Below are 24,676 nucleotides of genomic sequence, written 5' to 3'. Positions count from 1 at the left end.
GGCTGGTCTGAGTTTGGCTGGTGCTGCGTGGCTCCCAGGGCGTGTGTGTGTGTGTGTGTGTGTGTGTGTGTTGGAGGGCAGGGGGTGCCTACTTGAGGAGCCGGAGAAAGCCGGGCGTCCTCAGCCCCAACCTCTGACCTGGCCCGGCGGAAGCAGCTGTGTAAAGCCCTACTCCTTGCTGCTGCTGGCAATGACATTGAGAGTGGTGGTAGTTTCCATGGCGCATGCGCCAAGTATAGTCCCTGGGCTAAGCCCATGTGGAGTCACGTGACGCTTGTTCCTATTTGGCGGGTGAGACAACTGAGGCCCTGGAGGTGAGCTGGTTTGTGCAAGTAGCCAGGAAGGGCATCCGCTGGAGCCTCCCACTGCCACACACCAGTGTCCTGACTGCTGTGTGCGCCTGCGAGGTTGAGATGGGAGGGGATGCATGCAAGCACGCAGCCAGCACCGCTTAAGTGCCGCGGGCAGGTGGGGGGTGCTCCTGTCTCGATATTCACTCCCTGCTGGCTCCCTTGCAAGGTCAAAGCCCCATTCATCTTGTGCCGTTCTGCTTAATGACATTAAATACGACCTGCAGTTGAATGTGCACAATTTCTCAGTGGAGATGTGGCAGAGGTGCTACTTGCTGGACCGCGTGCTGGTCTCATGGGCGGCTGGAGGCGCCCGTCTTGTGAACGCCTGTCCACCAGGCCTGGGACTCAGAGTGGATACTCTTCCCCAGAGCAGAGAGAGGACGTAGTGGCTTCCCTCCTTCGTCCTTATTTTGTGTCTGAGGAGCCTTGGGGAATGATGCTGGGCTGAGCTGTGCCAGCAGATGGTCCTAAATGGTGCCTTTCCCACCACATCCCTGGAAGAGAGTGAGAAATCTTCTAGTAACACAGTTCCAGGCTGAGGGTCTTCTACCAAACCATGCACCACCTGGGGGACCCTGGACAGGTTCTGTCCTTTCCCCAAACCTCCCTTTTTCTCCTTTGTAAAACGGAGACCAACTCAGACCATTCCGTAAATCAACGCACTGGCTTTCTCTTTTCTTTTTAATGATTTGCTCATTTATTTGCAAGGCAATGAGAAAAAAAGAAAAGATAGAGGATTTTCCACCTGCAGGTTCACTCCCCAAATGGTCACAATGCCAGGGCTGGACCAGGAGCCTGGAACTCCATCCAGGTTTCCCACATGGGTAGCAGGTGCCCATGCACTTGGAGTATCTTTCTCTACTTCCCCAGGTGCCTTAGCAGGGGGCTGGATGGGAAGCAGGGCAGCTGGGACTTGAAACGCTGCTCCAACAGGGGCTGTTGGCTGAAGCTGCATGTAGTGTCTGCTCAGCTCCTTTTTGTTGTTTTTTTTTTTTTAGGCCAGGCCAGTTTTCCTTCTCCCACTACAGGGAGCCGAAGCCCCCTTGGAGGAAAAGTACCTTGTCCAAGGCCACACTCGAGCTGTTACCCAGACTCACATGGTTGTCTGGGTGAGTCAGGAAGCCAGACTGGGGGGTCTGAATCCCTTTTCATCTTCCCCTGAAACCCAAGCCTGTCTGTGGACTCCTTGCCTGGGGATGCTGACAGGGTGGGGTTCATGCGGGTCCCTCGTCACCATCCGTGAGGACAGGCTTGGGCTGGCCGTGCAGCAGGTGCTTCATAAGAGGCTTCATGTTGTTGCTGACATTATTTCTACCCTTCATCTTCATCCCCAATCACCGAGCTTGCACTGTCAATCCTGAAGACTGGATTGCATTTCCGCCATCCAGAACTTTGATAGGAAAACCAGGATGGGGAGAGTTAAGAGGCAGGAACAGGCGTGGGTCTGCATCCCAGACTGACCTTGGCCTATCGTTCGATCTTGTGCAAATCACTTTGTTTTATTGAGCTTCAGTTTCTCTCCCTGGTATGGTGGGACTAAGGTCAGATTACCGATTGGGTGTCAAGTGGTAATGTGGATCGATTCGTTCTGGCTGCCCGGAGCACGGGGTCGAGAAGGACTCGGGCCTGGACCTGATTCTGTGGGAGTAGGTGCTGGAGTTGATTAGCAATGTCTGCCCTGGGCTCAAGAGGAAATGTGCTTTGGTGGGAGACCCAGGTAGTTTGATCAGCTATAGTCTCAGATTTAGCTCCGTGACCCTTCCTATATGAAAAGGACAGGACTCTTCTCCTGTGGGAAACCTATATGGTCACGGCCACCAGGGATCGGGAGTGACTTTTTACATAGGATTGCAGGTGAGCATTGGTCCCCATGTAGACCTTGGATAGCAGGAATGCCTTGGGCCTGCACAGGCATGTCGTTGTGTTGGTGGCGGGATGGATTTCATAAGTTTTACATACTTCAAGCATTCAAAAGCCATGTGTGGCTAGCGACTGCTGTCTTGGATGGCCTGGACTCCCAAGGTCCCTGAGTTTGTAGCACTTCCCAGGAACAGCCACTTGAGCCCCCCAAAGTGTGCCAGAGCTCTGGGGTGGGTCAAAGTGATGGTGGTGGTGGGGGAGGGAGGGGTGAAAGCCTGTTGCTTGGCAACAGGGTTGGGCATTCCCTGTAGCTCTGTCCACCAGCTACCAGGAACCATCTCTGCAGGCTTGTGGCTCAAGTGGGTGAGGGCTTTCATCTGCTACACTGTATGCCGCCTCCCCTGGTTGTGGGGAGCGATGGGGGAGGGACTTGATTCCCCAAGGTTTGCTGGCCATTGGGCGGGCGGGCTGGGAGGCGGTAAGGTGGTGAACACCGGATGCACCTGACCCAGCACGCGCATGCCAGTCTGTCATGCCCTGTGGCACCCCAGGCATGGCAGGTGTTTCCTGAGCAGGGGTGCAGGGAAGGGGGTCCAGAGGGGTGGTAGGACGCTTCTGCGCGCTCCTCAGGGTGGAAAACAGGTTTCAGTCCTCGCTTCCTTCTTGGTCTGCTGAATTCCTCTCCCCGTCCCCTCCCTCTCTTCCTGGCGTGGAGTGAAAGCAGAAGTGGTTTTGCAAAGTCACTTGGCTTCCTCCTGGCCCCTGAGGGTCAGGTGGCCCTGCCATGCTGGACCAGTCAGGAAGAAATAACAGAATTTGATGCCATCCAAAACCTGGGGGGACCCCACAGAGGTTGAGAAGTGTAGGTGGGATGCAGAAATGACATTAAAAGACACATTGATTTTGATGGGAAACCCACTTCTTTTGCTCTGCCTCCCTAATATACATTTTCTGTGGGCTTTGCGAAGACGAGAGGCTCAGAAGCTGGTGTGGGTTTGGCCACGTCTGCACCCAGCCCACCCCTCCTGCCCAGCGAAGCCCTGCCATCATTACCTGCTCTCAGTCTGGCTGGCTGGTGGACAGACCTGCTGTGTGCCCAGGGCCAGGGTTGTGATGGCGAAGAGGAGCTACAAGATTCCCGGGCATCAGGGAGCTCACAGACCAGCCAAGTGCAGGAAGTCAGGATCCACCTTCAGTGTCAGGCCACTGCAGGGCTGTGACACCCCTTTCCCTGTCACAGGAAGGCTGCAGAAAAGTGAGCCGGGTGAAGGGAGACAGGATACTCGTGGTCCCTGAGGAGGAAGAGCAAGAGGAGGAGGAGGAAGAGGAGGAGGAGGGATGAATCGCTGGGAAACATGGTTACAGTGTACTGGCAACATCCTCTGAATGAACAGGGGGTCCAGTGCCAGTGTGAGCAGATAGCTGGGTATCTTCTGACCTGCTCACCTCCGTCCCCCCGACCTGTCCCTCGCTGGCCTTGGTTTCGCCTGCATTCAGCACCCAGCAGCCATGGCCATTTGAGTCTGAATCCCTATGGGAGATGCCCTGCCAACCCAGAAAATCCTCCTGACAGGTGAGGTGTGGGTGGAGCAGAGAGCTCTCGGAAGGTGAGGCCCCGGTCGCCTTAGTCACTCAGCCCCCACCCTGCGGCTGCCTCTGCCTACACTCTCTGCCTGAGAGGAAAGGTAGGGAGCCCCCACCACCACTTCACTCCGCCCCATTTCCAGGGGCAACAGCAGCACAGGTGGCCCTTGATTCAGCAGAAACACCCAGCAAACAAAGTTAGTAGCTTCGCTCCGCCACTTCCCTCCCTGCCCTGTCAAGCTCCTGAGCACACCCACCAAGGAGTGTCTGCAGGCTGTAGAGTGGAGCAGGTGCTGTGCCCGAGGCCAGAACAGGACCCCAGGCCCAGAGAGCAGGGAGAGAGCCACCCAGCACCCAAAGTGGACTCCAGGGGCTGGGTGGGGCAGGCATGGGCTCAGCATGCCTGCACACTCAAGTTCCAGTCCTGCTTGCCTGCCTTCTGGTGCCATGACCTTGGTCGTCCTGTGGGCAGAGTGAGAAGATCCCGGGCCAGCCTCCAGGGTCCAGGTCCTGCCCACTGTTGTCCATGCAGGCCCCGTCCACCTGACCTGTCTCTTTCTTCTTTCTGAACTTGAGATCCAGCTGGTGGCTTTGGTCTGGTCAGGTCTAGGGTTCTGTAAGGGGTTTTTTTGAAATCTGCATTTTATTAATTGATTGATTTGTATTTATGTGAAAGTTACACAGAGAGAGAAGCAGAGGAGGGTTGATTCCTTGCCCCAAATGGTCACAACAGCCCAGGGCTGGGTCAGAGCCAGGGAGCCAGGAGCTTCTGCCGGGTCTCCCACCTTGGGGGGCAGGGGGTCCAAGCACTTGGCTGCGGTCTTCCCATGCCATGGAGCTGGACTGGCAGTGGAATGGCCAGGAGTCAAACACTCACCTATATGGGATGGTGGCGTGGCAAATGGAAGGTTAAACTCACTCCCTAAAACGGATTCTTTCGACAGTTGCCTGGGCAACTCCTCTGTCTGACATTGCATCTGCTCAGCTAGGGAGAGTCCACTTGTTTCCTCTGGTGTCATGTTTGTGGAATATTCTGGAATTTTTTTTTACAACCTCCTACCCTTGCCCAGCCCACACTTTAGTGCGTCAGAGTTTTGAAGTGGGAAGACACGAAGGTATCCGCCTTTGCCCGTGAGTCCTCACAGGAGCACGGATTGAACACCTGACTGCTACTTCCTGGCTCTGTGAACTTGAACGACTGATGTCATCCCCTTAGCCAACACTCCACTCCCATGTCCCAGGTCACAGGGCCTGAGAGTGAACAGTTTGGGTTTGTCGGTTCTAAGCTGCCAGGATCAACATGTCCCAGGTATTTGCTTAACTGTCCATAAAGCTACATGAAAATAGTGGCTGCGTGCCAATAAAACTTTATTTACAAAACCAATCTGAGGGCCGGACAGGCTGGGGTTCCTGGGATGTGGCTTGTGAATGCTGGGAACTTCGTCTGTGGAGTGAGGCAAGGACGCTACCCCAGGGTTACATATGCTTGAGTTCAGCAGAGGGACCGTGTGACAGGTGTGGGCATGTGGTAGTAGCTGTTGAGTCAGGCAAGATCGTATTGCTCTTCTCCCAGCCGCCCTGCTTAGTGGATGTACCACTTGGAGCCTGGGATATAGACAGACGAGGCAACTCACCTTCAGGTCTTCCGGCATGGGAAGTGGTGGGGTGCGATTCCATGATCCTAGGCTACTGGGGGGAGCCTTTCATTTTGGTTTACAAAAACAGTTTCTACACAAGGCTCCCAGCGCAGCACTAGGCAGGACACCGGTGGCTTAGCCGGACGTCAGCCCTGGTTCACACAGGAGAGGGCTCAGAGAGGTAGAGCATCCTGCTTGGCTCTGACACTCTGAGGCCGACCTGTGGGCAAAGGGGCCTGAAGTAGAAGCCAGGCTGGGGGGCCTCAAACAATACCAGATGCACCTGCTGTGGGTTTTTTGGAATGTTCTTTTTCCTTTTATTGGCAAGGCAGAGGTCAGAAGATCCCTGGCTCACATCCCACCGCCAGGGCTGGGCTGGGCTGAACTCCATCTGGGCTTCCTATGCAGGCAGCCGGGGCTCGGGTACGTGAGCCACATCATCTGCCGTGCGCGTGAGCAGGAAGCTGGATCGTAAGTGGAGCAGCCAGAGCATGGAGCTGTGCAGCAGGTGCCTCTGTAGGGGATGCTGCCATTCTGTTTACCGCCTGGGGCAGCACTGCGAGCTTGGCTTGCTTTGTCCTCATCCCCTGCCCAGGGTCCTCTGCAGACCCCACTCCCTCCATCCCCATTCCGCGGATGGGAAGTTAGCATCCCTGCAGTTGGCAGGCAGTGTTCTCCCTGCACAAGCTGTCAGGATCGGGGTGGGGTGGATGGTAGAGCCAGGAAGGTGCAAGCTGAGGGACACACACTACATCCACTGCGCCCCCCCACCCACAGTTGTCATGTCTGGGCAGCACGTGGGCCCAGAGTGGGCCTGGTGGGGTTGGGGGGGTACATGGCTGTGTTTGGTACAGGTCACTGGCTACACGGCCTGAGGCACCCTGGTAAGAAGCCAGATTGGAGATACTATGGTTGGTGGCAGAGCCTGCCCTGCTGAGCTGCCCCTTGGTTTCTCTGGGGCTCTGGTCCTCATTCCTGCCTCCCCCACCATGAGTCCTGCTTCAGAGCTGAGGGAGGTCCCCAGGGCCCAGCCCCCCTCCTCCGACCTGCCCCAGCCTTTACTCCCCACCCCCACCCTCAGCCGCAAGGCGTCCTTGCTGCGTCCCCTCCTGGGAGCCCTCAGCCTCCTCTCAATCTAAGTGACAGCCGCCCTCAGCCCAGTCAGCTCAGATTAATTCCCGACCGCGACCGCGCGGAGCTGCCTCAGTGGCTTCACCCTGTGTGTGGAGTGGGGACGACAACCTCTCCTGAGTGTTCCTGGGGACTGGGGCTCTCTTCCTGCCTGGCCCTGAGCCCAGGGCAGAGGGAATCAGGAGCCCTATTCAGGCCTCCTGCCCTGTGGCGGTGGGGTGGACCATGGGACTGGGCAAAGAGGGAGGGAGGAGGAGGAGAGAGAGAAAGGGAAGAAGGAGAGAAAAGGAGAGAGAGAGAAAAGGGAGAGAAGAGTGAGAAAAGAGGAGAGATGGAAGAAAGAGAGAGAAATGGAGAGAGAGGGAGAGAGAGAGGCCGAGAGACATGGAAGGAAAGGCGTGGGGTAGTGCCTGCTGCCCTGACCCTGCCAGTGTGCTTTGCTCTCTGCCCCTCACGCTTTGGCGTCACACGGCCCTGGCACAACGCCGGCTGTGCTGCTGGTCAGCTGTGTGACCTTCTGTGTGCGACCCTCCTCCCTGTGTCCTTTGTTGTAGCTGGACTGGCATGTCAGGGCCCCATGCCTGGCTGCTGGGGTGATATGATGAGGAGGATGAGCCGTGGCTGGCGTCCCCGCTGTATTCCAGGGGACGGTGGCACAGGGGCATGGTTGGCTTGCTCTGTCCCCCTCTTCTGCCATCCGAGCAGTCTGGGTGGACGTTGTCGTCAATGAGCCAACAGAGTTGGGGCAGGGACACGGACAGAGGCTGGGTAGTCTGCATGGCCCGTGTGGGATGTGCAGGTTGCGGCCCACCTGCCCTGTTGGGTCTCTGGCCCCTGTCCTCATGCCTCTGGGATTGGGTAGTGGTCCCTGGGGCTTACATTGAACCAGCTCACTTCTGGAGGTCTTGAACTCCATTGAATGTGGCATCTGATTGCCCCAAAGGGACAGAAGGAGTCAGGGGACTGTGTCTCATTCTTAGAGGAAAATCACACAGGTGCAGAGAAGCGGGGGGGCAGAGTAAGTATGCCCAATCACACAGGTGTGGCTGTGCCCAGGGGCTGCGGCTTCAGCACCCGGGACCTCCCTGGAAGAATCCTTACTGGTCTCCTCATTCCTTGTGACCACGCATGCAGGGTCTACAGGTTCACCTTCCCCTGGCCACCGTCGCCATGGAGCCCTTACCACCGCAGAGCTAAAGGCAGGTTACATGGGAGTTTGAACCCAGACAGAAGTGGGTAGGAGGCAGAGGGACAGAGCTTTCTGTTATTCGGTTGCGTGGTGATCCTATGGACCCCCCCTTTGCTACCTTCTGCTCACCCAGCCTCTCTGCTCTTGTCCTGATGGTCCTTGACCAGTGCCTGGGCATCTGCTGCATGCCTGGGCACTGCAGAACGGGACCCAGCAAGGAACTGCTGTGACCCAGAGAGGGAGAAAGTGACTGACCCAAGGTTGGCCTACTGGGGACAGTGCCAAGGACCTGGGTTAGAGAGTGTGGCCCACTGCGTCCCATCGTTGGTGGCCGGTCAGGGACACCCTGACCTCAGGATTCCCGTCCACCAGAGTCCCTGCACTGGGGCACGGAACAGCTGTTCCGTGCTCTCTCTTTCTCACGCTCACTCTGTCTTGCCAGAAGCAAAAAACATACGCTTAAAAAAAATCGTGTGTGGAAAATGGACTGAGATGATTATGTTTCTTTTGGTGCAGAAAATATGTTTCTGAAATCCGTGCACATGTGGATCCCCAGTAGGTTCAGGGGAGATGGGCTGTGTGAGATATACAGAGTTCTGTAATTCCGGGGGGCGTGGCCTCACCTGGTTAGTTGGGCGTGGCTTACGGGGCTGGGTGGGCGTGGTCTCGCATGGCTGAGTGGATGGGGGCTTCTGATGGGGGGGTGACGCTGAGAGATGAGGTGGGAGTGAGCCTCCCACCTCCGTCTCCCTCTCCCCCCAGAGGGAGGTGGACCACGTGGACTCTTGTCCCGGGAGAACCCGGCACGCAGTGGCTATGGAAGGTTGGAGCAGGTGCTTGGACATGGGCATCTGACTCACAGAGGGCAATGGTAGCATGGTAGGGATGAGGGAGCAAGCCTGGAGGATGGGGCGGCCACTTCCTCTCTGGGGCCTGGGTTGATTGTGGATGACAAAGAGTGGCCCAGGACTAGCTGGGGCGGAGGAACAGGAGCCGTGAAGGTTTGGGGGTCATTCACTGATGTGTTGGAGAGCTGGAGGGCGCGCATAGAGACTGGAGGGACTCCCAGGCTGCGAGACAAAGCCCACACGAGGAGGTGGACTGGCTGAATGGCAGCTGTCACTCAAACTTAGTGTCCTCTAACCCTCCCCCAACCCCCCAACTAAGTCCAAATAAAGGAAAAACCCAAATCCCTTTTCTCTCTGTAGGAAGCCGGAGAGGTTGAGTGGGGTAAGAGTCACTCGCTATTGTGCACCGAGGCCCACACTGCTCCTTACGTAAGCTCGGAGTTAAAAATACGCTCGGAATTCTAGTTCGCCTGCTCGGCCCTGGGGATTGCGCCTGGACACTCCCCTTCCCAGCCCCAACGCACACACACCCACGCCAGCCTCGGTCTTGGCCTGGGCTGGCAGAGATGGAGAGACTCGCCCATGGCGGGACACTGGGGGATGGCTGTGCCACAGTACTGGCTGTTGGATTGTAGAGGGTGTGCTGCTGGGGGGTTTCACAGCTTCCCTCCTAGCAGCCTGAGAGAAAGGTTCCATGACTGTTCCTGTTACAGCCCGGGTAAGTTAGCACCTGGGCTGGGGCCATGTCCTAGGTTAGGAGGTAGGGGGCCATTGACTTGGGCACTGCCATGGTGGGCAGGGGCGAGGGAGGGAGGGAGATGAAGGTAGCTGGGTTGCACACAGGTGCTTTTCTTGGCGAGGGGCAGGGGCGAGCAGCTGGCCAGATGGCCAGAATGAGATGACGGCAAGGTGTGTCTGGCTGACTTGGGTCCCCTCCGTGGGTAGCATCTCCGGAAGCAAAAACACACACGTGGAAACACTCGCAGGTGAGCACCCGTGAGACTGTATTCTGTCTGTCTCTGCCACAGTCACGGCCAGCAGGAACATCCCCGGGCCCTCCCTGTCAGTGCAGCCTGATGGGCCGGCCGCAAGGGCGGGCGGCAGTCCCGGCCACACGCCAAGTGCTTTCCATGGCTCATTTCACTTAATCCCCCTCACTACCTCCCCGACGGGTGGGGGGGGGCCCAGTCTTTCCCCGCAACCCGTGTCTTAGAACCTGAGTTTGGAGAGCTTAAGTGTCCCTTGATCTGAGACTGGCCACCGTCCTCCCCTCTTGGGCCCTGCCAGAGAGATATGGGTCTGTCAACTGCCCATGTATCAGCCTCTTTTCTCCCTGATACTGACCTGGCACTGGGAGGATGGTGGAGAGATGTTGGGGTGTCTAAGCACCCCGAAGACCTTGGTCTTGTGCTGCCTGGATGGCTGAAGGACTCAGCTGCCTCTGGGATTCACTGACCCCTTCTCTGTCCCACGCGTGCCGTGTTGCTGGCTCTTTCTCTCATGTGGCTTCCTCCATTGCTCCGACCACTTGTAAACTACAAGCTCTAAAGGCAGCCATAAACTCAGTGCCCAGGTGCCGCCTGCCTGTGTAGTTCCCTGCCTAGCAGAGCCTCAGTCTTTCTGGCTGTCAAATAGGGGCAAGGGCCATTGACCCGCCAGAGAGCCTGCCCCCTGGATCGTGCAGCCAGATCTAACAGGGAAGATGGAACAACAAGCCGGGCGAGCTCCAGGGTGCTTGTCCACGCCAGGCACTTGGGAGACTCCAGGGTCCCCTCTTGCTGCTAGGGGCTCCGTGACGTGTGCCCTACTGTGGGTGGGGGGGACCCCGCTCTCCAGGGTCCGGGGTCTGAAGGCCTCTGTACAGGCGGGGCAGGCTGTGACTTGAGGCGGCTTCCGTGGGCCTCATTTATTGGTAGTGCCCCGGCATCTGGGGCAGCTGCCGGCCCCCGGGCGTGCCGCTCCCCCTCCACCCCTTCTCCCTGTCCCTGGCTGGAATGAAGCCGGTGAGAGAGGATCCGTTTGGTCATGCTCGGGTTGTCAGGAACTGACGCACAACCTCCTCTCTGGGAAAAGAGTCCCCAGGGCTGGCTTGACCGTGTCAGGGCTCTGGGACTTGGGGCAAGCCCCACACCCTCTCTGAGCTGCTGCAGGTGCTCGTGAAAGAGAAGATTCACTCTGCTGCTGGAGTGGGGGGTGGGATCAGATAGTCCAAGGGCCCCTGTAGGCCAGGCATGCCCTCATTATGGAGTAACCCCAGGCTGGAGGAGCCATGTCTCTGGCCTTGCTCACCTTGAACTTGGGAACCAAAGCCTTGTTGGACATCTCAGTGTTTGGCGTGGGAAGTGTCTGCTTCCTTCTGCTTTCCTGGACCTAGGCAGCCAGGGAGTCTGGGAACTCAAGCCTGGGCCTCAGTTTTCTCCTCTGTGAATGGGTGCAGGTGATGCTGTGTCTGTTCCTTGCGATGATGTCCAGGAAGGGCCATGCGCATGTCCTGTGCATGTGGCTCTTCCTGTCTCTGGAGGAGCCATTGCTGGGCCAGATCTTGGCAGTGGTGGTTGGGGGTGGTGGTGGGGGGATAGTGTGTGTCAGCATGAGGCAGCAGGTGTTGCTGGGAGCAGTGCAAGCAGGAGCAGAGGCTGCCTGCTGGGTGCTGAGGTGCTGGGTCCTGGTGGCTTCTCTGGGTGAATGTGGGGGCATGGGTGGTTTCCTGGCCCCGCCAGCCTTGCCAGCCAGCGCTCCGGCCTCAGCATCTCCAGCTGTGAAATGGGATCTGAGGCTGAGCTCACTCTCAGGGGTGCACCTGCCTGTATCCCCCAGGAAGCTGGGGTGTGGGGGGAGGAGGGACCCTTGGGAGGCTGCCAGGGCCTTGCACCTGCCGGCCCACCACCCCTCCCCACCCCACGCCCTGCCTTTGTAGGCATCAGCCCTGCTTGACCAATGCGGTCAGGAAGTTCAGAGTGGCCACATGGCAGCCGTGACTTACAGAGGCGTTGGACACAGGGAGATACCGTGAGTGTCAAGGAAGGTGCCTCCCTCCTCATCCTGCTCCCAGCTCTGCCTCCCCCTCCCAGTTTGCAGACCCCAACGCCTTCAGGGTTGGGGGACCAAAACCCTCCTTTCCCATTGCCCCGGGTCCCTCCCACCGGTGTGGGGATGGTGGATTTCTTTGCAGTCTCACTCAGCTCCTGGGGAGGCCTCCTGCTTAATCCCTGAGGGAGGGGCAGGCAGGGCAAGTCCTGCTTGGCACAGGGCCCTGGCTGGGTTTGCACGGATTGACTGGTGCCCCTCCGCCCCGTCCCTCCCATTCCAGCTCTGCTCATTTCTAGGCAGCAGAGAAGCCCCAGAAGTTGGGCTGTGTGATTTCAGGTGACTCACCTGCCTTCTTTGAGCTGAGCTGTGGAAGCGGGAGTGGGCAGGGGGTGTATGAGAGTACTCGCGGGCAAATATGAGGGCTCATGGACAAGGTCATGGAATAATGGGACGGACAGATGGGTTTCTTCTGACGCAAACACCTAATGACGTCACTGGCAGATTTTTCCTGATAGGCCGTGCCCACGTCCTTGCCTGCCTCCATATGCCCATTCCTGGGACTTCTGATTCTTACTAAGGTGTGAAGGGTTGCAGCTGCCTGTCCCCTCAGGCACATCTAACACAGACATCACCATGTTTTCTGGCTGTATGGCTGAGGAGGGGCTTAGAGGATTGTCATGGGGGCGGGGAGAGAATGAAAGGAAGGCTTGACTGGCCGCCTTAGGCACCCCAGATCTCTCCGTGCAGGGGTGTGGGCAGGGCTGCTGAAGGTCCACCCACCGCCCGGGGCCTCGCCCACCACCACCACCACTAACGTCCTCTCCTTTTTCTGTCTCCGCAGCCCACGACCTCCCTGCAAACAAGGCCTCTGCCGCACAGCCCGGCAGCCACTTGCAGTGCCTGTCCGTCCACTGCACGGACGACGTGGGCGATGCCAAGGCCCGAGCCTCAGTGCCCAGCTGGAGGTCCCTGCACTCGGACATCTCTAACAGATTCGGGACGTTCGTGGCCGCCCTGACTTGAATCCATGAGGACGACCCTTCCCCCACCAGGCCCACTCCTGTCTCCCCTCCTTCTCTCCCCCTCACACCCCCATGCACCTGTCCTCTCCATCCTTGTCTCTCTCTCTCTCTCTCTCTCTCTCTCAAGGGCCACTGTCACTGAGTGGATGATGATGAATATTTTTGTTTTCCTAGGTTGGTACCTGCTTAGTGGCATACGGACCGGAAAGGGTTAATTTAAAGGGGACATTCAAAAAGAAACCCCAAAGCTTTTAGGGTTTTTTTGTTTGTTTTGTTTTGTTTTTAAAAGAAAAAAAAAAACCTGTTGAGGCCCCAGTGCTGTTACCAGTGTTAATCATTCTGCAGTTTAGTAACTTCAGCTTTCACTTCTATTCCTGAGACACCCCCTTCCCACTGCGCCCCCCATCTTTCTATCCTCTTGGCCCCCATTTTAAGAGACCCCCCCCACACACACACCCTTTTCCCTGGTTGAATTTTCGCGCTGCTGTGCGTCCACGTATTATTTCATCATCAGACACAAGTTGCGTTCCTCTTTTATTATTTTCTTCCTTTCTTCTCCCCTGCCCCTTCCTCTCCTCTCTCTCTCTTTTTTTTCTTTGTTCACTGCTTGTTAAAATGGAAATCTTGGAGGTTAGTACTTCTGGAATATTGCCAGGTGAAAGTCAGATTGTCATCACGATATTATATATTGACACCCAACTGTCATCAGCCAGACAGGAACCCAACAATTAATAGCCCCCTCAGGAATTCCGCCTGAGGTTTTGTGTTGTCTGTGCCCCGAGAAAATAGATGTATTTTTGTTCTTACCAACACAACACTCAGCCCTCAGCCTCCTTCCCTTTCCCCACTCACTCCTGCTGCAAGCTGGCCGGCTCTGCAAGTCAACAGGATGACACGTCCTGCCTGCTCTGGGAAAAGAGTCGGAATGTTCTGGAATGTTCTGGAATGTGCGGGGCTGTGGTGTTTTCTCCCTCTTTCTGGGCCTCCCAGTGAGCTCCTCACTCCACATTTGTGCGCTCCAATGTGAAGGAGACCTGGGTCTGCCTGGGGAGGGGGCGGGGGTGCAGAGCAGGATGGCAGTTGAAAAACTTCCCACTTGCAAAAACTTGGGGTTGCGGGGTGGGTGGGTGCTGCAACACCAGGCCAGTTTGACCTTGGAGAAGAGGAAATCTGAATTCTTGCTCTTTCCTGGCCTGAGCTCCTAGGGGGAAGAGGAGAGGGTTGCGTGTGCCTCCCACACCCTCCCTCGTCCCCTGCCCACCTCACCCAGAGCCTGTCCTTGGAATCTGTAGCTTTGACAAGGAAGGAGAAACACACCAGTCTGCCTTCTGGGCTTTTTTTATTTTTTCCCTTTCGCTCCTTGCTTTCCCACCTGCCTTTTGATTTCCCATTTCACCTTGTTGCAAAGGCCGGAGCGCCATGTCCACCTGGTGCCCTGTGTGTTTTGCGAGAGAATCACTTTTTTTTTTTTTGAGCAGAAGTGAACAGAGAATTGGCATTGCCAGGGAGAGCATTTTGGATGCTGTCAGTGCCCGTGGAAATCATTTGTCGGGGATGCCGGTGGGTACAGAGAGATGCCAGGGAGTATAGGGTAACCGGTGCCCTATCCCGTTGCTGCACCCACATCCCTGATCCCGGGGGTGCTTCTTCCAGTTCTGTTCCCAAGTGCATCTTACTAAATGCTCCACCTTGAGTCTCCCTCCTCTTGCTCGAACATTTTCAGTGTTTATAGAACTGCCATTTAAAACAATTTTTTTTTAAAGCATCCACCTGAGGAGTTTGGGCTGACCCTACAACACCCACCTTGTTTATGTTCACAGAACTTTTCAGCAAAGGGAGAGATGCATCCAGAAAAATCTCTCCCTCCCACTCCTCTCGCTACTCTCCCGCCGACCTCCCTGGCTGGGATCTGAGCTTTGTGGTTCTGGCCAGGGTGGGGTTGCAGGAGGAGCAGGATGGCATGTCCTGGGCTTCACTCAGCTCTTGTACCCTGCAGCCAGAGGTGGAGAGAGAGGAAAAGGGTTGGGGGGGGGGGTAGTGACGGAAACACCCGGCATGTTTTGAGCAAAACCCCGTGACTCTGCCATCCTTTGGAAACCTCAACATTTTCCTATGTGACACACCACCACGGGCTCCTTGGTGGCCTAAGGCCCAGGAGGGGAGCTTTCGCCTGCAACTCCTAGGCTTGACACCCTTGGGACCCGCCCCCCCGCCAAACTTGCAAACATTCTTGCTCCTCATCACCCCAGAACGGAGCTGCATTAAAACATTAGCCTTAAACAAAAGGATGTGTTTTCATAAAATGGGGTTCAAGGGAAGCCAATGGATAAGACCCTCCCTCCCCGCCCCTCCACGAGACCCCGCCCCTCCCCCAGCACTGGTAATGAATACTGCATAGCAACCTCTTGGGGAAAGAAAACGAGAATGTTATTGCACATGTAAAATATATGAAGACAGAACTCTGCTGTGTGTTAGGCAATCCTGTAATCTTTTTTGACTCTTAAAAAAAGAAATTCATTTCTGAAATGCTTGGTTGGAAGACTGTGACAATAGCTCATGAAATTGAGTGTTATTTTTTTTCTTTCTTTTTTTTTAAAAATATGTAAAGTACAGTCTTCTGTATTCATGCATATTGTATATACCTGTATATGTTTTCCTGAGCAGCTAAATAACAATAAATATGACCTTAATGGTGACTGTGGTCCTTCTGTGGGTAGGGGCTGCTTTCTTCACCCCAATCCTTCCCATCTCTCTCTCTAAGACTTTTTCTTAATTTTTTTTTTTTTTACTTGAAAGGCACAGTTATGGGAAATGACAGAGAGATCATCCACCCACTGGTTTGCTCCCCACATGGCCACATGGACTAGAACTGAGCTGATATGAAGCCAAGAGCCAGGAACTTCCTCTGGGTCTCCCATAGGGATACAGGGCACAAGCAGGGAGCTAAGATGGAAAGTGGAGCTGCCGGGATATGGACTGTCATCCATATGGGATGCCAGCGCTCACAGATTGAGGCTTAGCCAGCTATGCCATAACACCAGCCCTATCATCTATCTCTTTAAATCCCAGAAGATGGCAGGTGGGGGAGTGCTGGTTTGGATGTAGTGTGTGTGTGTGTGTGTGTGTGTGTTTTATATTTCAGGGTTTCCCTACCTTAGTGAAATTGACACTTGGGGCCTGATAGCTCCTTATTGGGGAGAGAGATCTGTCCAGTATGTTGTGGGATTGGAAACAATTACTTGTATTTATTTGAAAGACACACACACACACACACACACACAGCACTTCCGTCTGCTATTCACTCGAAGTACTTGCAACGATCTGAAGCTAGGAACAGCGCAGGGGGCTCCCCCATGGGTGTCAGGGACTGAGTCTCCTGAGCCGTCACCTACTGCCTCCCAGGCGTGCATGAGCAGGAAGCTGGAGGCAGGTACTTCTTGGGTGCTGGACTGAACGCACCCCTCATTTCTCAGGCGGAACAAAGAATGGTAACCGCCAGTGTGCGTCCTCTCCTGGGGTCCTGTAAATGCACAGGCTGTGCCTCTGGGCACCATACGGGCAGCAGCGTCACCCGGTCCCTGCTGCCATCCCAGCATTGAGCCCGCTGCACAACTGTCCTGGCCGCTTCCCTCTGAGCCTTGCCCTTAGTCAGTGCTGCGTCACCACTGAATTCACACCTTTGAATTCTGCACATAACCAAGGCAGGTTCAATGTCCCTCTCTTCTGGCCCGCTGGAGTGCTTCTGTGGGTAGACCCAGCACCGTGTGAAGAGGCAAGGCAAGGCAGAAATCCAACCCCACATGTGTGGCTGTTAACCGGGGCAGTGGGCCGGAGTTCCCCAGCCTGGCCTTGAGCCGTAGGCATCTCATAATGACCAACACATTCCCCTATCTCAGCAGCCACAGACACGTTTCAGGAGAGGACCCCTGCCCATCTGCCTCTGATTCTTTTGCTGGTGGGGCCAAAATCCTATGTGGAAAGACGCCCGTAATCCTTGGTGGTGCAGAAGGTGGTTGATAATCTCCGTCTCAGCCTCATTTCTGTTGTGGTGCAGTGGTCAGCTACGTTCCCCTGAGCCCCCTGGGGGCTGAGCTGTGCCACAGATCCCCCCCCCCCCCAGAGGTACAGAGCCGGGCACAGATAGTGGTTGGCTGTTCCAGGCTCCTCTGGGGCTACACTTCCCAAAGGCTTCAATCACCCGCCAATGCCAGGAGTCTGGAACTCCGGATTTCCTATATGAGTGACAGGGGCCGAGGTGTGGAGCCATCCCCTGCTGCTCCTGTGACACAGGAGCAGGGAGCTTGAGTCGGGAGCCGAGTGCGGGCTTGAGCCAGGGACTCTGATCATGGTTGTAGGTGTCCCAAGTAGCAGCTTGACCACTGCCCCCAGCTGTGCCCCCAGATCTCCTTGAATTCTTGTGGCGACTATGCCCGTTTGGAATCATCCCATTCTGTTGTAGATGTGTTCATGGGTAGGCAACCGGAAGGTGGCTTAGGGCCCCTGCAACTGGCATCACATGTCAACTGCCCTTCAGCTAGCCACAGCCTCGAAAGGAGACCCTGGGGGAGATGGTCAGGCACCTTGGCAGCTGAAAACGAGAGGGATGACTTGACAACCCATGGCGTTAGAATGGATGGGGAGGCCATTGGGGGTAGAGTGGTGGTGGGGGGGGACATGGCCAGGTAGGATTTTGAAGGATGAATAGGAGTTTAATTTGACATGCCTATCCAGCGACAGTCATTGAGGTTTACCTTTCTGTCTTTCCAGCAGTGCAGGCTCCTTGAGGCTGGCCATGGCATATTTTTCAGGACAGGAGGAGTTAAGAATGTGGTTGTTTGTGTTCATCTTAATTTCAAGAACATGAAAAAAAGATCTCTTGAACCCTGCAACATTTCTTCCTTGGAGTGACTGAGGTGGCTTCTCCCGGGAAGTGCTCAGTACACGGAGCCTCTGGCTGCCCTGAATGTCTATTGCATGATCTGTGTGCGAGAATGTAGAGAAAGTGACGTAGACATACAGGAAGTGCCAGCTGAGTTGGCACTGGCCATGTGTAGCTAGAGTGACAAGTGCAAAGGGAGCTGTTTTGGATGTGTGAAATGCACCTTGCTCGCAAACCCAAAGTGCATAGAATATCTCATTCATTAAACCACGGCAAATGAATGATGTGTCAAGATGGTAATTATTTGGGTGTGCTTTTACTAGTCTAACAACAAATAACAACAATAAATCTTAAATAATAAAAATGATTTAAAAAAAACTGATTTTACCCACTTGGTTTTTAGTTTTAAGAAATGTGCCACCCTGGTTTTCTGTGGCTGCTGAGTCTGTTTGGCCTTGCCATGACATCATGCCCGAGGCTGAGCATTTAATTAGACACTTTGCAAATTTGGGTGCCACATGTCCAGGGTTGCGGGTGGCTGTATCTGGTCAACCTCTGATGAGGGTCCTGCTGGCTGCTTCCTAACGTGGCACTTGCATCGTGTTTGGCCTGCTCGACAACATACTCTCTGCAGGAGTGAGTCCCACAAGACCTCACCCATGCTTGAGAGCAAACTGACTCCCTCTCTGGAGAAAAGCCTTAGAGCTGTGACCCCAGAGGGCTTAAAAGACCTCTGCCCCTCATTCCTTTTTACCTGGGACTTGAGGCTCATGAATTTTGGTAGGAAGGAGGTGAGCTGTCTTACCTCCTGGGTCTCCCAAGGTTCCTCCTGCAGAGCCACGCCCACTGCCCGACTGCAGGCTGCCCATGCGTGACAGCCCTTTCAGAAGTCAGGGTTCCGTGTGTGGGATGACCTGGTACTACATAGAAACTCCCCCAGTGACCTACGGTCTAGAAGTGAAGATGCCTGAGACCCCCATTGGAGTCCTTGGGCTCAAGTCCGGACTCCCCATTCTAGCTTCCTGCTAAGAGTGCCCTGGGAGGCCTCAGGTGCTGACTCACATGGGCGTGTCCCTGCCAGCAGCGTGGGAGACCCAGTGAGTTCCAGGCTCCTGCCTTGTTCGTTGGTCCAGCCCTTGCTGCTGATGAAGCAGTGACTGTGAATTCCCTCCCTCTCTGTCCCTTTTCTTTCTCTCTCCAACAAACAACAGCAGAACATGGGAGGGGAGAGCTGAGCCAACAGTGCTGGCTGCTGTGCGCGGTGAGCATCAAGCTCAACCCTAGACACTGGCCGCAAGTCGGCGCGTTCGTTGACTCAGGGCTCTTGTGGGTGGGCAGTGCAGGCACCCTCGGGCCATGCTCTCCTCCTAGGATCTGTTGTGGAGGAGACCCAAGTGTTGGTGGGCTGTGTTCCCATCGGGAAGCTTGACTGGGTGCTGGAGAGGAGACTACAGGCTCATGCAGGGTGCTGGGTCCCAGTTTCTCACTGGCTGATGTTGCAGTCCAAGCTCCTAGCAGCTCCACACTGTGTGGTCCTTAGGCAGTGCCCAGTGTGATTGTTGGCTCCTTTGGGGCCAGTTGGAGCTGCTGTCACTCCAGCCTGCTCACATGGAGTCTTTTACATTTTATTTATTTTTCTTGGAATAGCAGATTTTACAGATAAGAAGGTGAGACAGAGAAAGAACTTCCATCCTCTGGTTCACTCCCCAAATGCCTGCAACAGCTGCAACCGAGCCTCCTGCAGGCCTTACATGTGCGTACAGGGATCCAAGGATTTGAACCATTTTCCCATGCTTTCCCAAGTGATAAGCAGGGAGCTGGATTGCAAGTGGAGCAGGCAGGACACAAGCCAGTGCCCATGTGGGATGTGGCTGCTTGCAGGCAGAGGATCGGCCTGTTACGCCACTGTGTCGGCCCCCAGACAGAGTCTTATATAACACCATGCATCCGAGGCTGTGACATCCCGTCAGCTCTCATGTACTCGCTCGGCTGGCGGTGAGAAACCAGAGCCACCCACACGTCAGGGGGAGCGGGTTACGCTGGGACGTGAGTCATGAGGTCACCTTAGGGTTTGTACACCCACATGTGTGACTACGAATCCCAACCTTAGCCATGTGGCTCACCTTCCATTTCTTTTGTTTGATAATTTAAAAAATACATATGCATTGAGAGATAGAGATCTCCTGGTCATAGATTTGCTCTCTGAATGCCCACCGTGGCTGGACCAGGTGGAAGCCAGCAGCTGAAAACTCCGTTCAGGTCTCCCAGGTGCGTGGTGGGAGCCGAGGTTCTTGAGCCGTCATCTGCTGCCTGCTAGGCTACTTATGAACAGGAAGCTGGAGTGCGCTCGGGACTCAAACCCAGCTGCGTGGATATGGGGCGGGGTGTGGGCATCCTAACCTGAGCTTTAACCACCAGCCTCTCCACTTCCCACTTGCTTTTTGAAAAAAAGAGAAGAAAAACAGGTCAAGATCAGAGGGAAGCTCAGATTTGCCACACCGTTCCCTGGGGCATTGCAGGTGAGCTGTGGCGGAAAAAGATCTGGGACATGCCGAGGCTTTGGGGTTCACCTGACCTGGAAGTGATTGAGGTGTCTTGGAAACTGTGGTGAAAACAGCTACTCATAAGGGGAGGAGGGTCATGGAGTCCACAGTTTGGCAGTTCAAGGGCAGAGCAACAGCAGGAGCAGGTGTGATCGCAACTTGGAACCAGGAACAGAGGAAGGGGGTTGGGTATTCTACAGGATCCCTTTGGAGGGGATGGCCTTGATGACCCATACGACCTGTACCACAGCCGTTCCCAACACCGATGTCCTGGAACTAGTGGGGACACTCACACTACACTCGGGTCACAGCAGGAGTGGAGTGGCATCTTCTGCCGTCACAAACCAATAGGCAGGGGTGGGATCCGAAGTCTGAAACCTCTAGAGCAAATGATCTCAGCCCTGCAGCCTGGGCACTGCCAGTGCTGCTGCTGACACTTGCAGCTGTAGCAGGGACCTATCCAAAGTGTAAGTCTGTTTCCAGGGGGCAGAAACAGGGAGCTGCAGTTCCCGGGCACTCCTGCTTTTCCAAGAAGCCTTGGTGGTACATCACGGTTGGTGTGCCACAGGCTGGCGAGGCAGCTGTGCCATGTCTTGCCGGTCTGCCGTTGAGGACACTGAGGCTCAGGGAGAGGCAGGCTGTAGGCTCAGTGTGCCCAACATGCCCTGCTGGGAGCTCAGGGGCTGGCAAGGGATTCTCTTCTTTGTGCCCCTGGCAGGGGGTGGGTCTCAACAAAGCAGGGACAGCTGTGCACCTTGCCGCTAGGCATTGGGCTGTCTGGGTTTTCTTTTAAGGCACTGGGGTCTGCGACTGGCATTGTCCTCTCCACCCGCTCCTTAAGGCGCTTACAGTAGGGGTGCTGGGTTTGTCGTGCTAATAAGACAAAGGCTAGGGGGGAGACAAGCCATCAGTCATTCTCATCTGTAAAGTGGACCCATTTGAGCACCTCCTGCCTGGAGATGTGAGAGTTAAGCAAATGCCCAGTGCCTGGTACAATGAACCAGCCCCGGCTTTGGTTTCCCTTTTATGCAACACGCAGGCTGTGATCAGCCAGGTAGGGGGCCGATCACAGCCTGGCTTGACGTCTCTCAGGGTCTTCGCTGATGTCTCTGTCCTGCTGTATGCCTTGTATGCAGTTGGTGATGGCTAGGCACACTGCTTCCTGCACAGGCACAATCCTGCCGTCTTGTTGTTGGTCACTGCCACCAGTACTGAGGGGAGGAGGGGAGGCCGAGGGAGATGGAAGTGACCCCTGGTTTTCCTGGCGGGCACAGGGCTTCCTCATGGCTAGGAGGGAGGGATGGGTGCTCCTTCTGGGGCTGGCAGTGGGCCTTTCCCATGTGGGGGACAGGCGATAGGTGTTTGCTTTAGCTGGGGGGACCCCAGCTGCAGGAGCTCATTCTTTTGGCCTGGACCTCTGGAGTCCCCACTAGGCCCCCTGAGCAGCTCCCACGCCTCCAGGCCTTTGTCCCCAGGAGGGACGTGGAGCTCTGAGTGAGAAGCTCTGAGGACAAAGGGCTCATTGAGGCGCCAAGGCCCAGTGGGGGGATGGGGAGGGAGGAGGGAGGCAAAGGTCGAACCAATGATGAGCAGACCAGGCAGGGGCCCTTGGGGACTGAGTTCAAATCCTGCTCCTTCCTTGGGAAATATTTCATTTATTTGAAAGGCACAGTTACACACACACACACACACACACACAAATACATGCAGAGGAAGAAAGAGAGAGACTGAACAAGAAAGATCTTCCATCTGTTGGTTTACTTCCCAAATGGCTAGGACTTGGTCAGGCTCAAGCCAATCACATGGCCCTCCATCCGGGTCTGCCATGTGGGTGGCAAGGATCCAAACACATGGACCATCTTCCCCATCCCCTGCATTCCCAGGCCATGAGTTAGGGGGCTGGATTGGAAATGGGAACAGGAAAGTGAAATCAAGTGAGGACTTGATCCGGTGTACATATAGGGTGCTGGAGCTGCAGGTGGCGGCTTGACCTGCCACATCAACTGGGCTTATCTCCCAAAACCTGTTTCCACTGTGTGACCTGGAATGGCACTGAGGACTTTAATTCTGGGAGTCTCAATTTATCCATCTGTGAGATGGGGCCTGGTGGAAGGGACAATGAGGCAGCAGGTATTACGTATGGGGGATTGGATATTATTGCAGACACTACCCTGGGGCCAGCTGGGAGGAGTGGATGGGAGGAGCTGCTGTAGGGTGCTACATTTGGGTGTTAAGCTGCACTAGCTGTTTCTTGGGTGGGATGGAAACAGATCTCGGGGCACAGGAGTGTGAGAACTTCCGGCTTTGGACTTCAAGGTTGCCCACCACGGTGTGTGGTCCAGACTGTATCATTGATTCATCCACATACTGCTGTAGATTCAAGAGACCCAGAGCAAGCCACCAGTCCCAGGGAACTCACGCTGGGGGCTGCGGGGAGGGGGTTGTCAGCCCCTTTGTCAGCTGCTCACCTGGAGTCTGTGCAGTCAGGAGCTGGCATGGAGGACCGGTGGGATGGCATTCTGTATCCCTCATGTTTCCTGAGGAACCTTCCTCCTGAGATGTTAGGGGTGGGTGTGGGGCACTCTATCTGATGGTGCCCTAATAGGTTGGGCCCGTGAAGCCACGTCCTCTTCCTAGGACAGGTGGCAGCTTACCGTGCCATGCCACAATGTGGGCCCCTCCCTTCCCAGTGTGAGTGAGGCAGGGGGTGACAGGGTCCCTTTGTGATCACTTGTGTTTTTCACACTGTCATGGCTCCCTGCAACTGAGGTCTGCATGCGGAGTAGAAGTTCTTGAGGCCTCCCCCTCTGGCTCAGGGCCACACGGCTCATGATTACAGAGATGGTGCTGGGTTTTGTTTTTGATGGTGCAAAAGTGAAGCATTCAAGAAAAACTTGGCTTTGAATTTGTACCTTACCATCCTGCTGACCCCCATCCCCCAATCCCATGGACGGGCATTACGTGGTCTGATTCTCTCTTCGGAGGCCAGGCAGTGCCAACCACAGTCCCTAGTCTCCAGCCATCTCAGGGATCACAGGGGTACATGACCCAGGCTCTGCCGCATGCTGTGCTGCAAGGTCATGGGGTTCCATGGGCCCACATACCCCTTTGGAAGCCAAGGCACTTGAAGACCAATCACTTGTTCAGGATGCTACTCCTATGACTGAGAGACCACTTTTCTTCCAGAGGGGAAACTGAGGCCCAGAAAGTGGCAGAGCCTCCAATGATGCCAGCAGTGGTCCCACCAGGACCACCCTGAACTTTAATCTCCCCTAGTGGGGATGGGAGGTTGGACATGTCCTGGGCAAGGTGGGAGGATGTGATCACATCCCTGCCTCCTGCAGGTCAAGCACCAGCTGACTCACTCATGATGCAGCGGCCCACTGACCCCCTGCCATGGGCCAGGTGGTCAGTCCCTGGCCTTGAGAAACTTGCAGGCTGGTGGACACAGATCCGTCCATCTGGGCGGTGAACTGGCTGAGAGCATCCGGCCTGGATAGGGGTGTGACATTCAGCAGGAGTTCCAGGGGGAAGCTGCCCCACGCATGCCCAGGACCTTGGCAGCAAGAGAGGATGGCAAAGGATGGGGAGCCATGGCCCCCAGCAGAGATGCCTCGTGCAGCAGGTGACTCCACACCCTGCCTCCCCACCCCCACTCATTTCTCTGGGTCAGGCCCTGAGCCAAGCTTTCTTCTTGAACTTGGCTCCTGGCTTGTAACTGACATCCTTGTCCCCTGGCCTCAATGTGTCAGGCCAGCTGGCTGGCTCTGTCTGCTTTCCCTCCCTTCCTCTCTCCCAGGCCCTGGGGCCTAGCAGCCCCTGCTCCAAGCCTCTTTGTTTATCCAGCTGACTGTGTGTCGAGCTGTGCCAAGCCTGTGCATCCTTCCCAACAATCTGCTCTTAACCCAGCTCACGCAGACATGAACCCACGGAGCTCTGGGTCGCTCATCTTAGCATTTCTGATCTCCGTTGCAGCCCAGACCACAAGAGGCTCACCTGCGGGCCCTGAACCACTAGGCCACACTACCTCAGACTCCCTGCTTTTTCTACCTGTCACCTGGGCCATCACTTTGCTTTCTCAGGAGCGTTAGCAGGAAGTTGCATGAGAAGTGGAGCAGCTGGGACTTGAACCAGCGCCCATTTGGGGGTAGCTTAACTGAATGAGCCAAAGTGCCTGCCTTTTCTCAGTTTCTTGAAGCTCTCAATTAAGAAGCATCCTGTATCTCCGTCTGACGACTATTTGAGCACCCGTATGTTCCAGGAATGGTGCTAAGTCTGGAGAAGCACCAATGAACGCACTGACCTAAATCTACCAACAGGTAAACACAAACCAGCTGAGGCAGCCTGGAGAAGCTGGGCTCTTGTTGGGAATGGGTCAGAGTCATGTGGTCTCCATTGTGCAGGGGCAATGCATGGTCTGGGAGCGCCCATCTCACAAGTAAGGTGGGCAGGTCCATCTGATGGAACTCGGATCTACCAGATGTATGGGTTACTATTTCCTCCCTTAGGCTGGGGTGAGCTTGTTTGTTTCAACAGCACAGCCACCCATTACGTAGCAGAGGAAGCCAAGTTCTTCTGGTAGATGGGCTAGGCTTTGGAC

The 24,676-nt window shown here is 55.5% G+C and overlaps 1 protein-coding gene across 1 annotated transcript in view; it reads left to right on the top strand.

The window, feature by feature from the left end:
* The window catches only part of MN1 (MN1 proto-oncogene, transcriptional regulator), a 38,841-nt gene extending 25,830 nt beyond the window's left edge, over positions 1-13,011 (top strand). The window contains exon 2 of the mRNA XM_004591948.2: positions 12,474-13,011. Coding sequence (XP_004592005.2) covers positions 12,474-12,655 — 182 coding nt within the window. The 3' untranslated portion in view covers positions 12,656-13,011. The remainder of the gene's footprint in view (positions 1-12,473) is intronic.
* Positions 13,012-24,676: the final 11,665 nt, after the last annotated feature.

The sequence above is a fragment of the Ochotona princeps genome, chromosome 29 (genome assembly GCF_030435755.1).
Source record: "Ochotona princeps isolate mOchPri1 chromosome 29, mOchPri1.hap1, whole genome shotgun sequence".
NCBI classification, from domain to species: domain Eukaryota; kingdom Metazoa; phylum Chordata; class Mammalia; order Lagomorpha; family Ochotonidae; genus Ochotona; species Ochotona princeps.
Note: the sequence above shows the minus strand (reverse complement) of the source record. Positions and strands in the feature narration are given on the sequence as shown.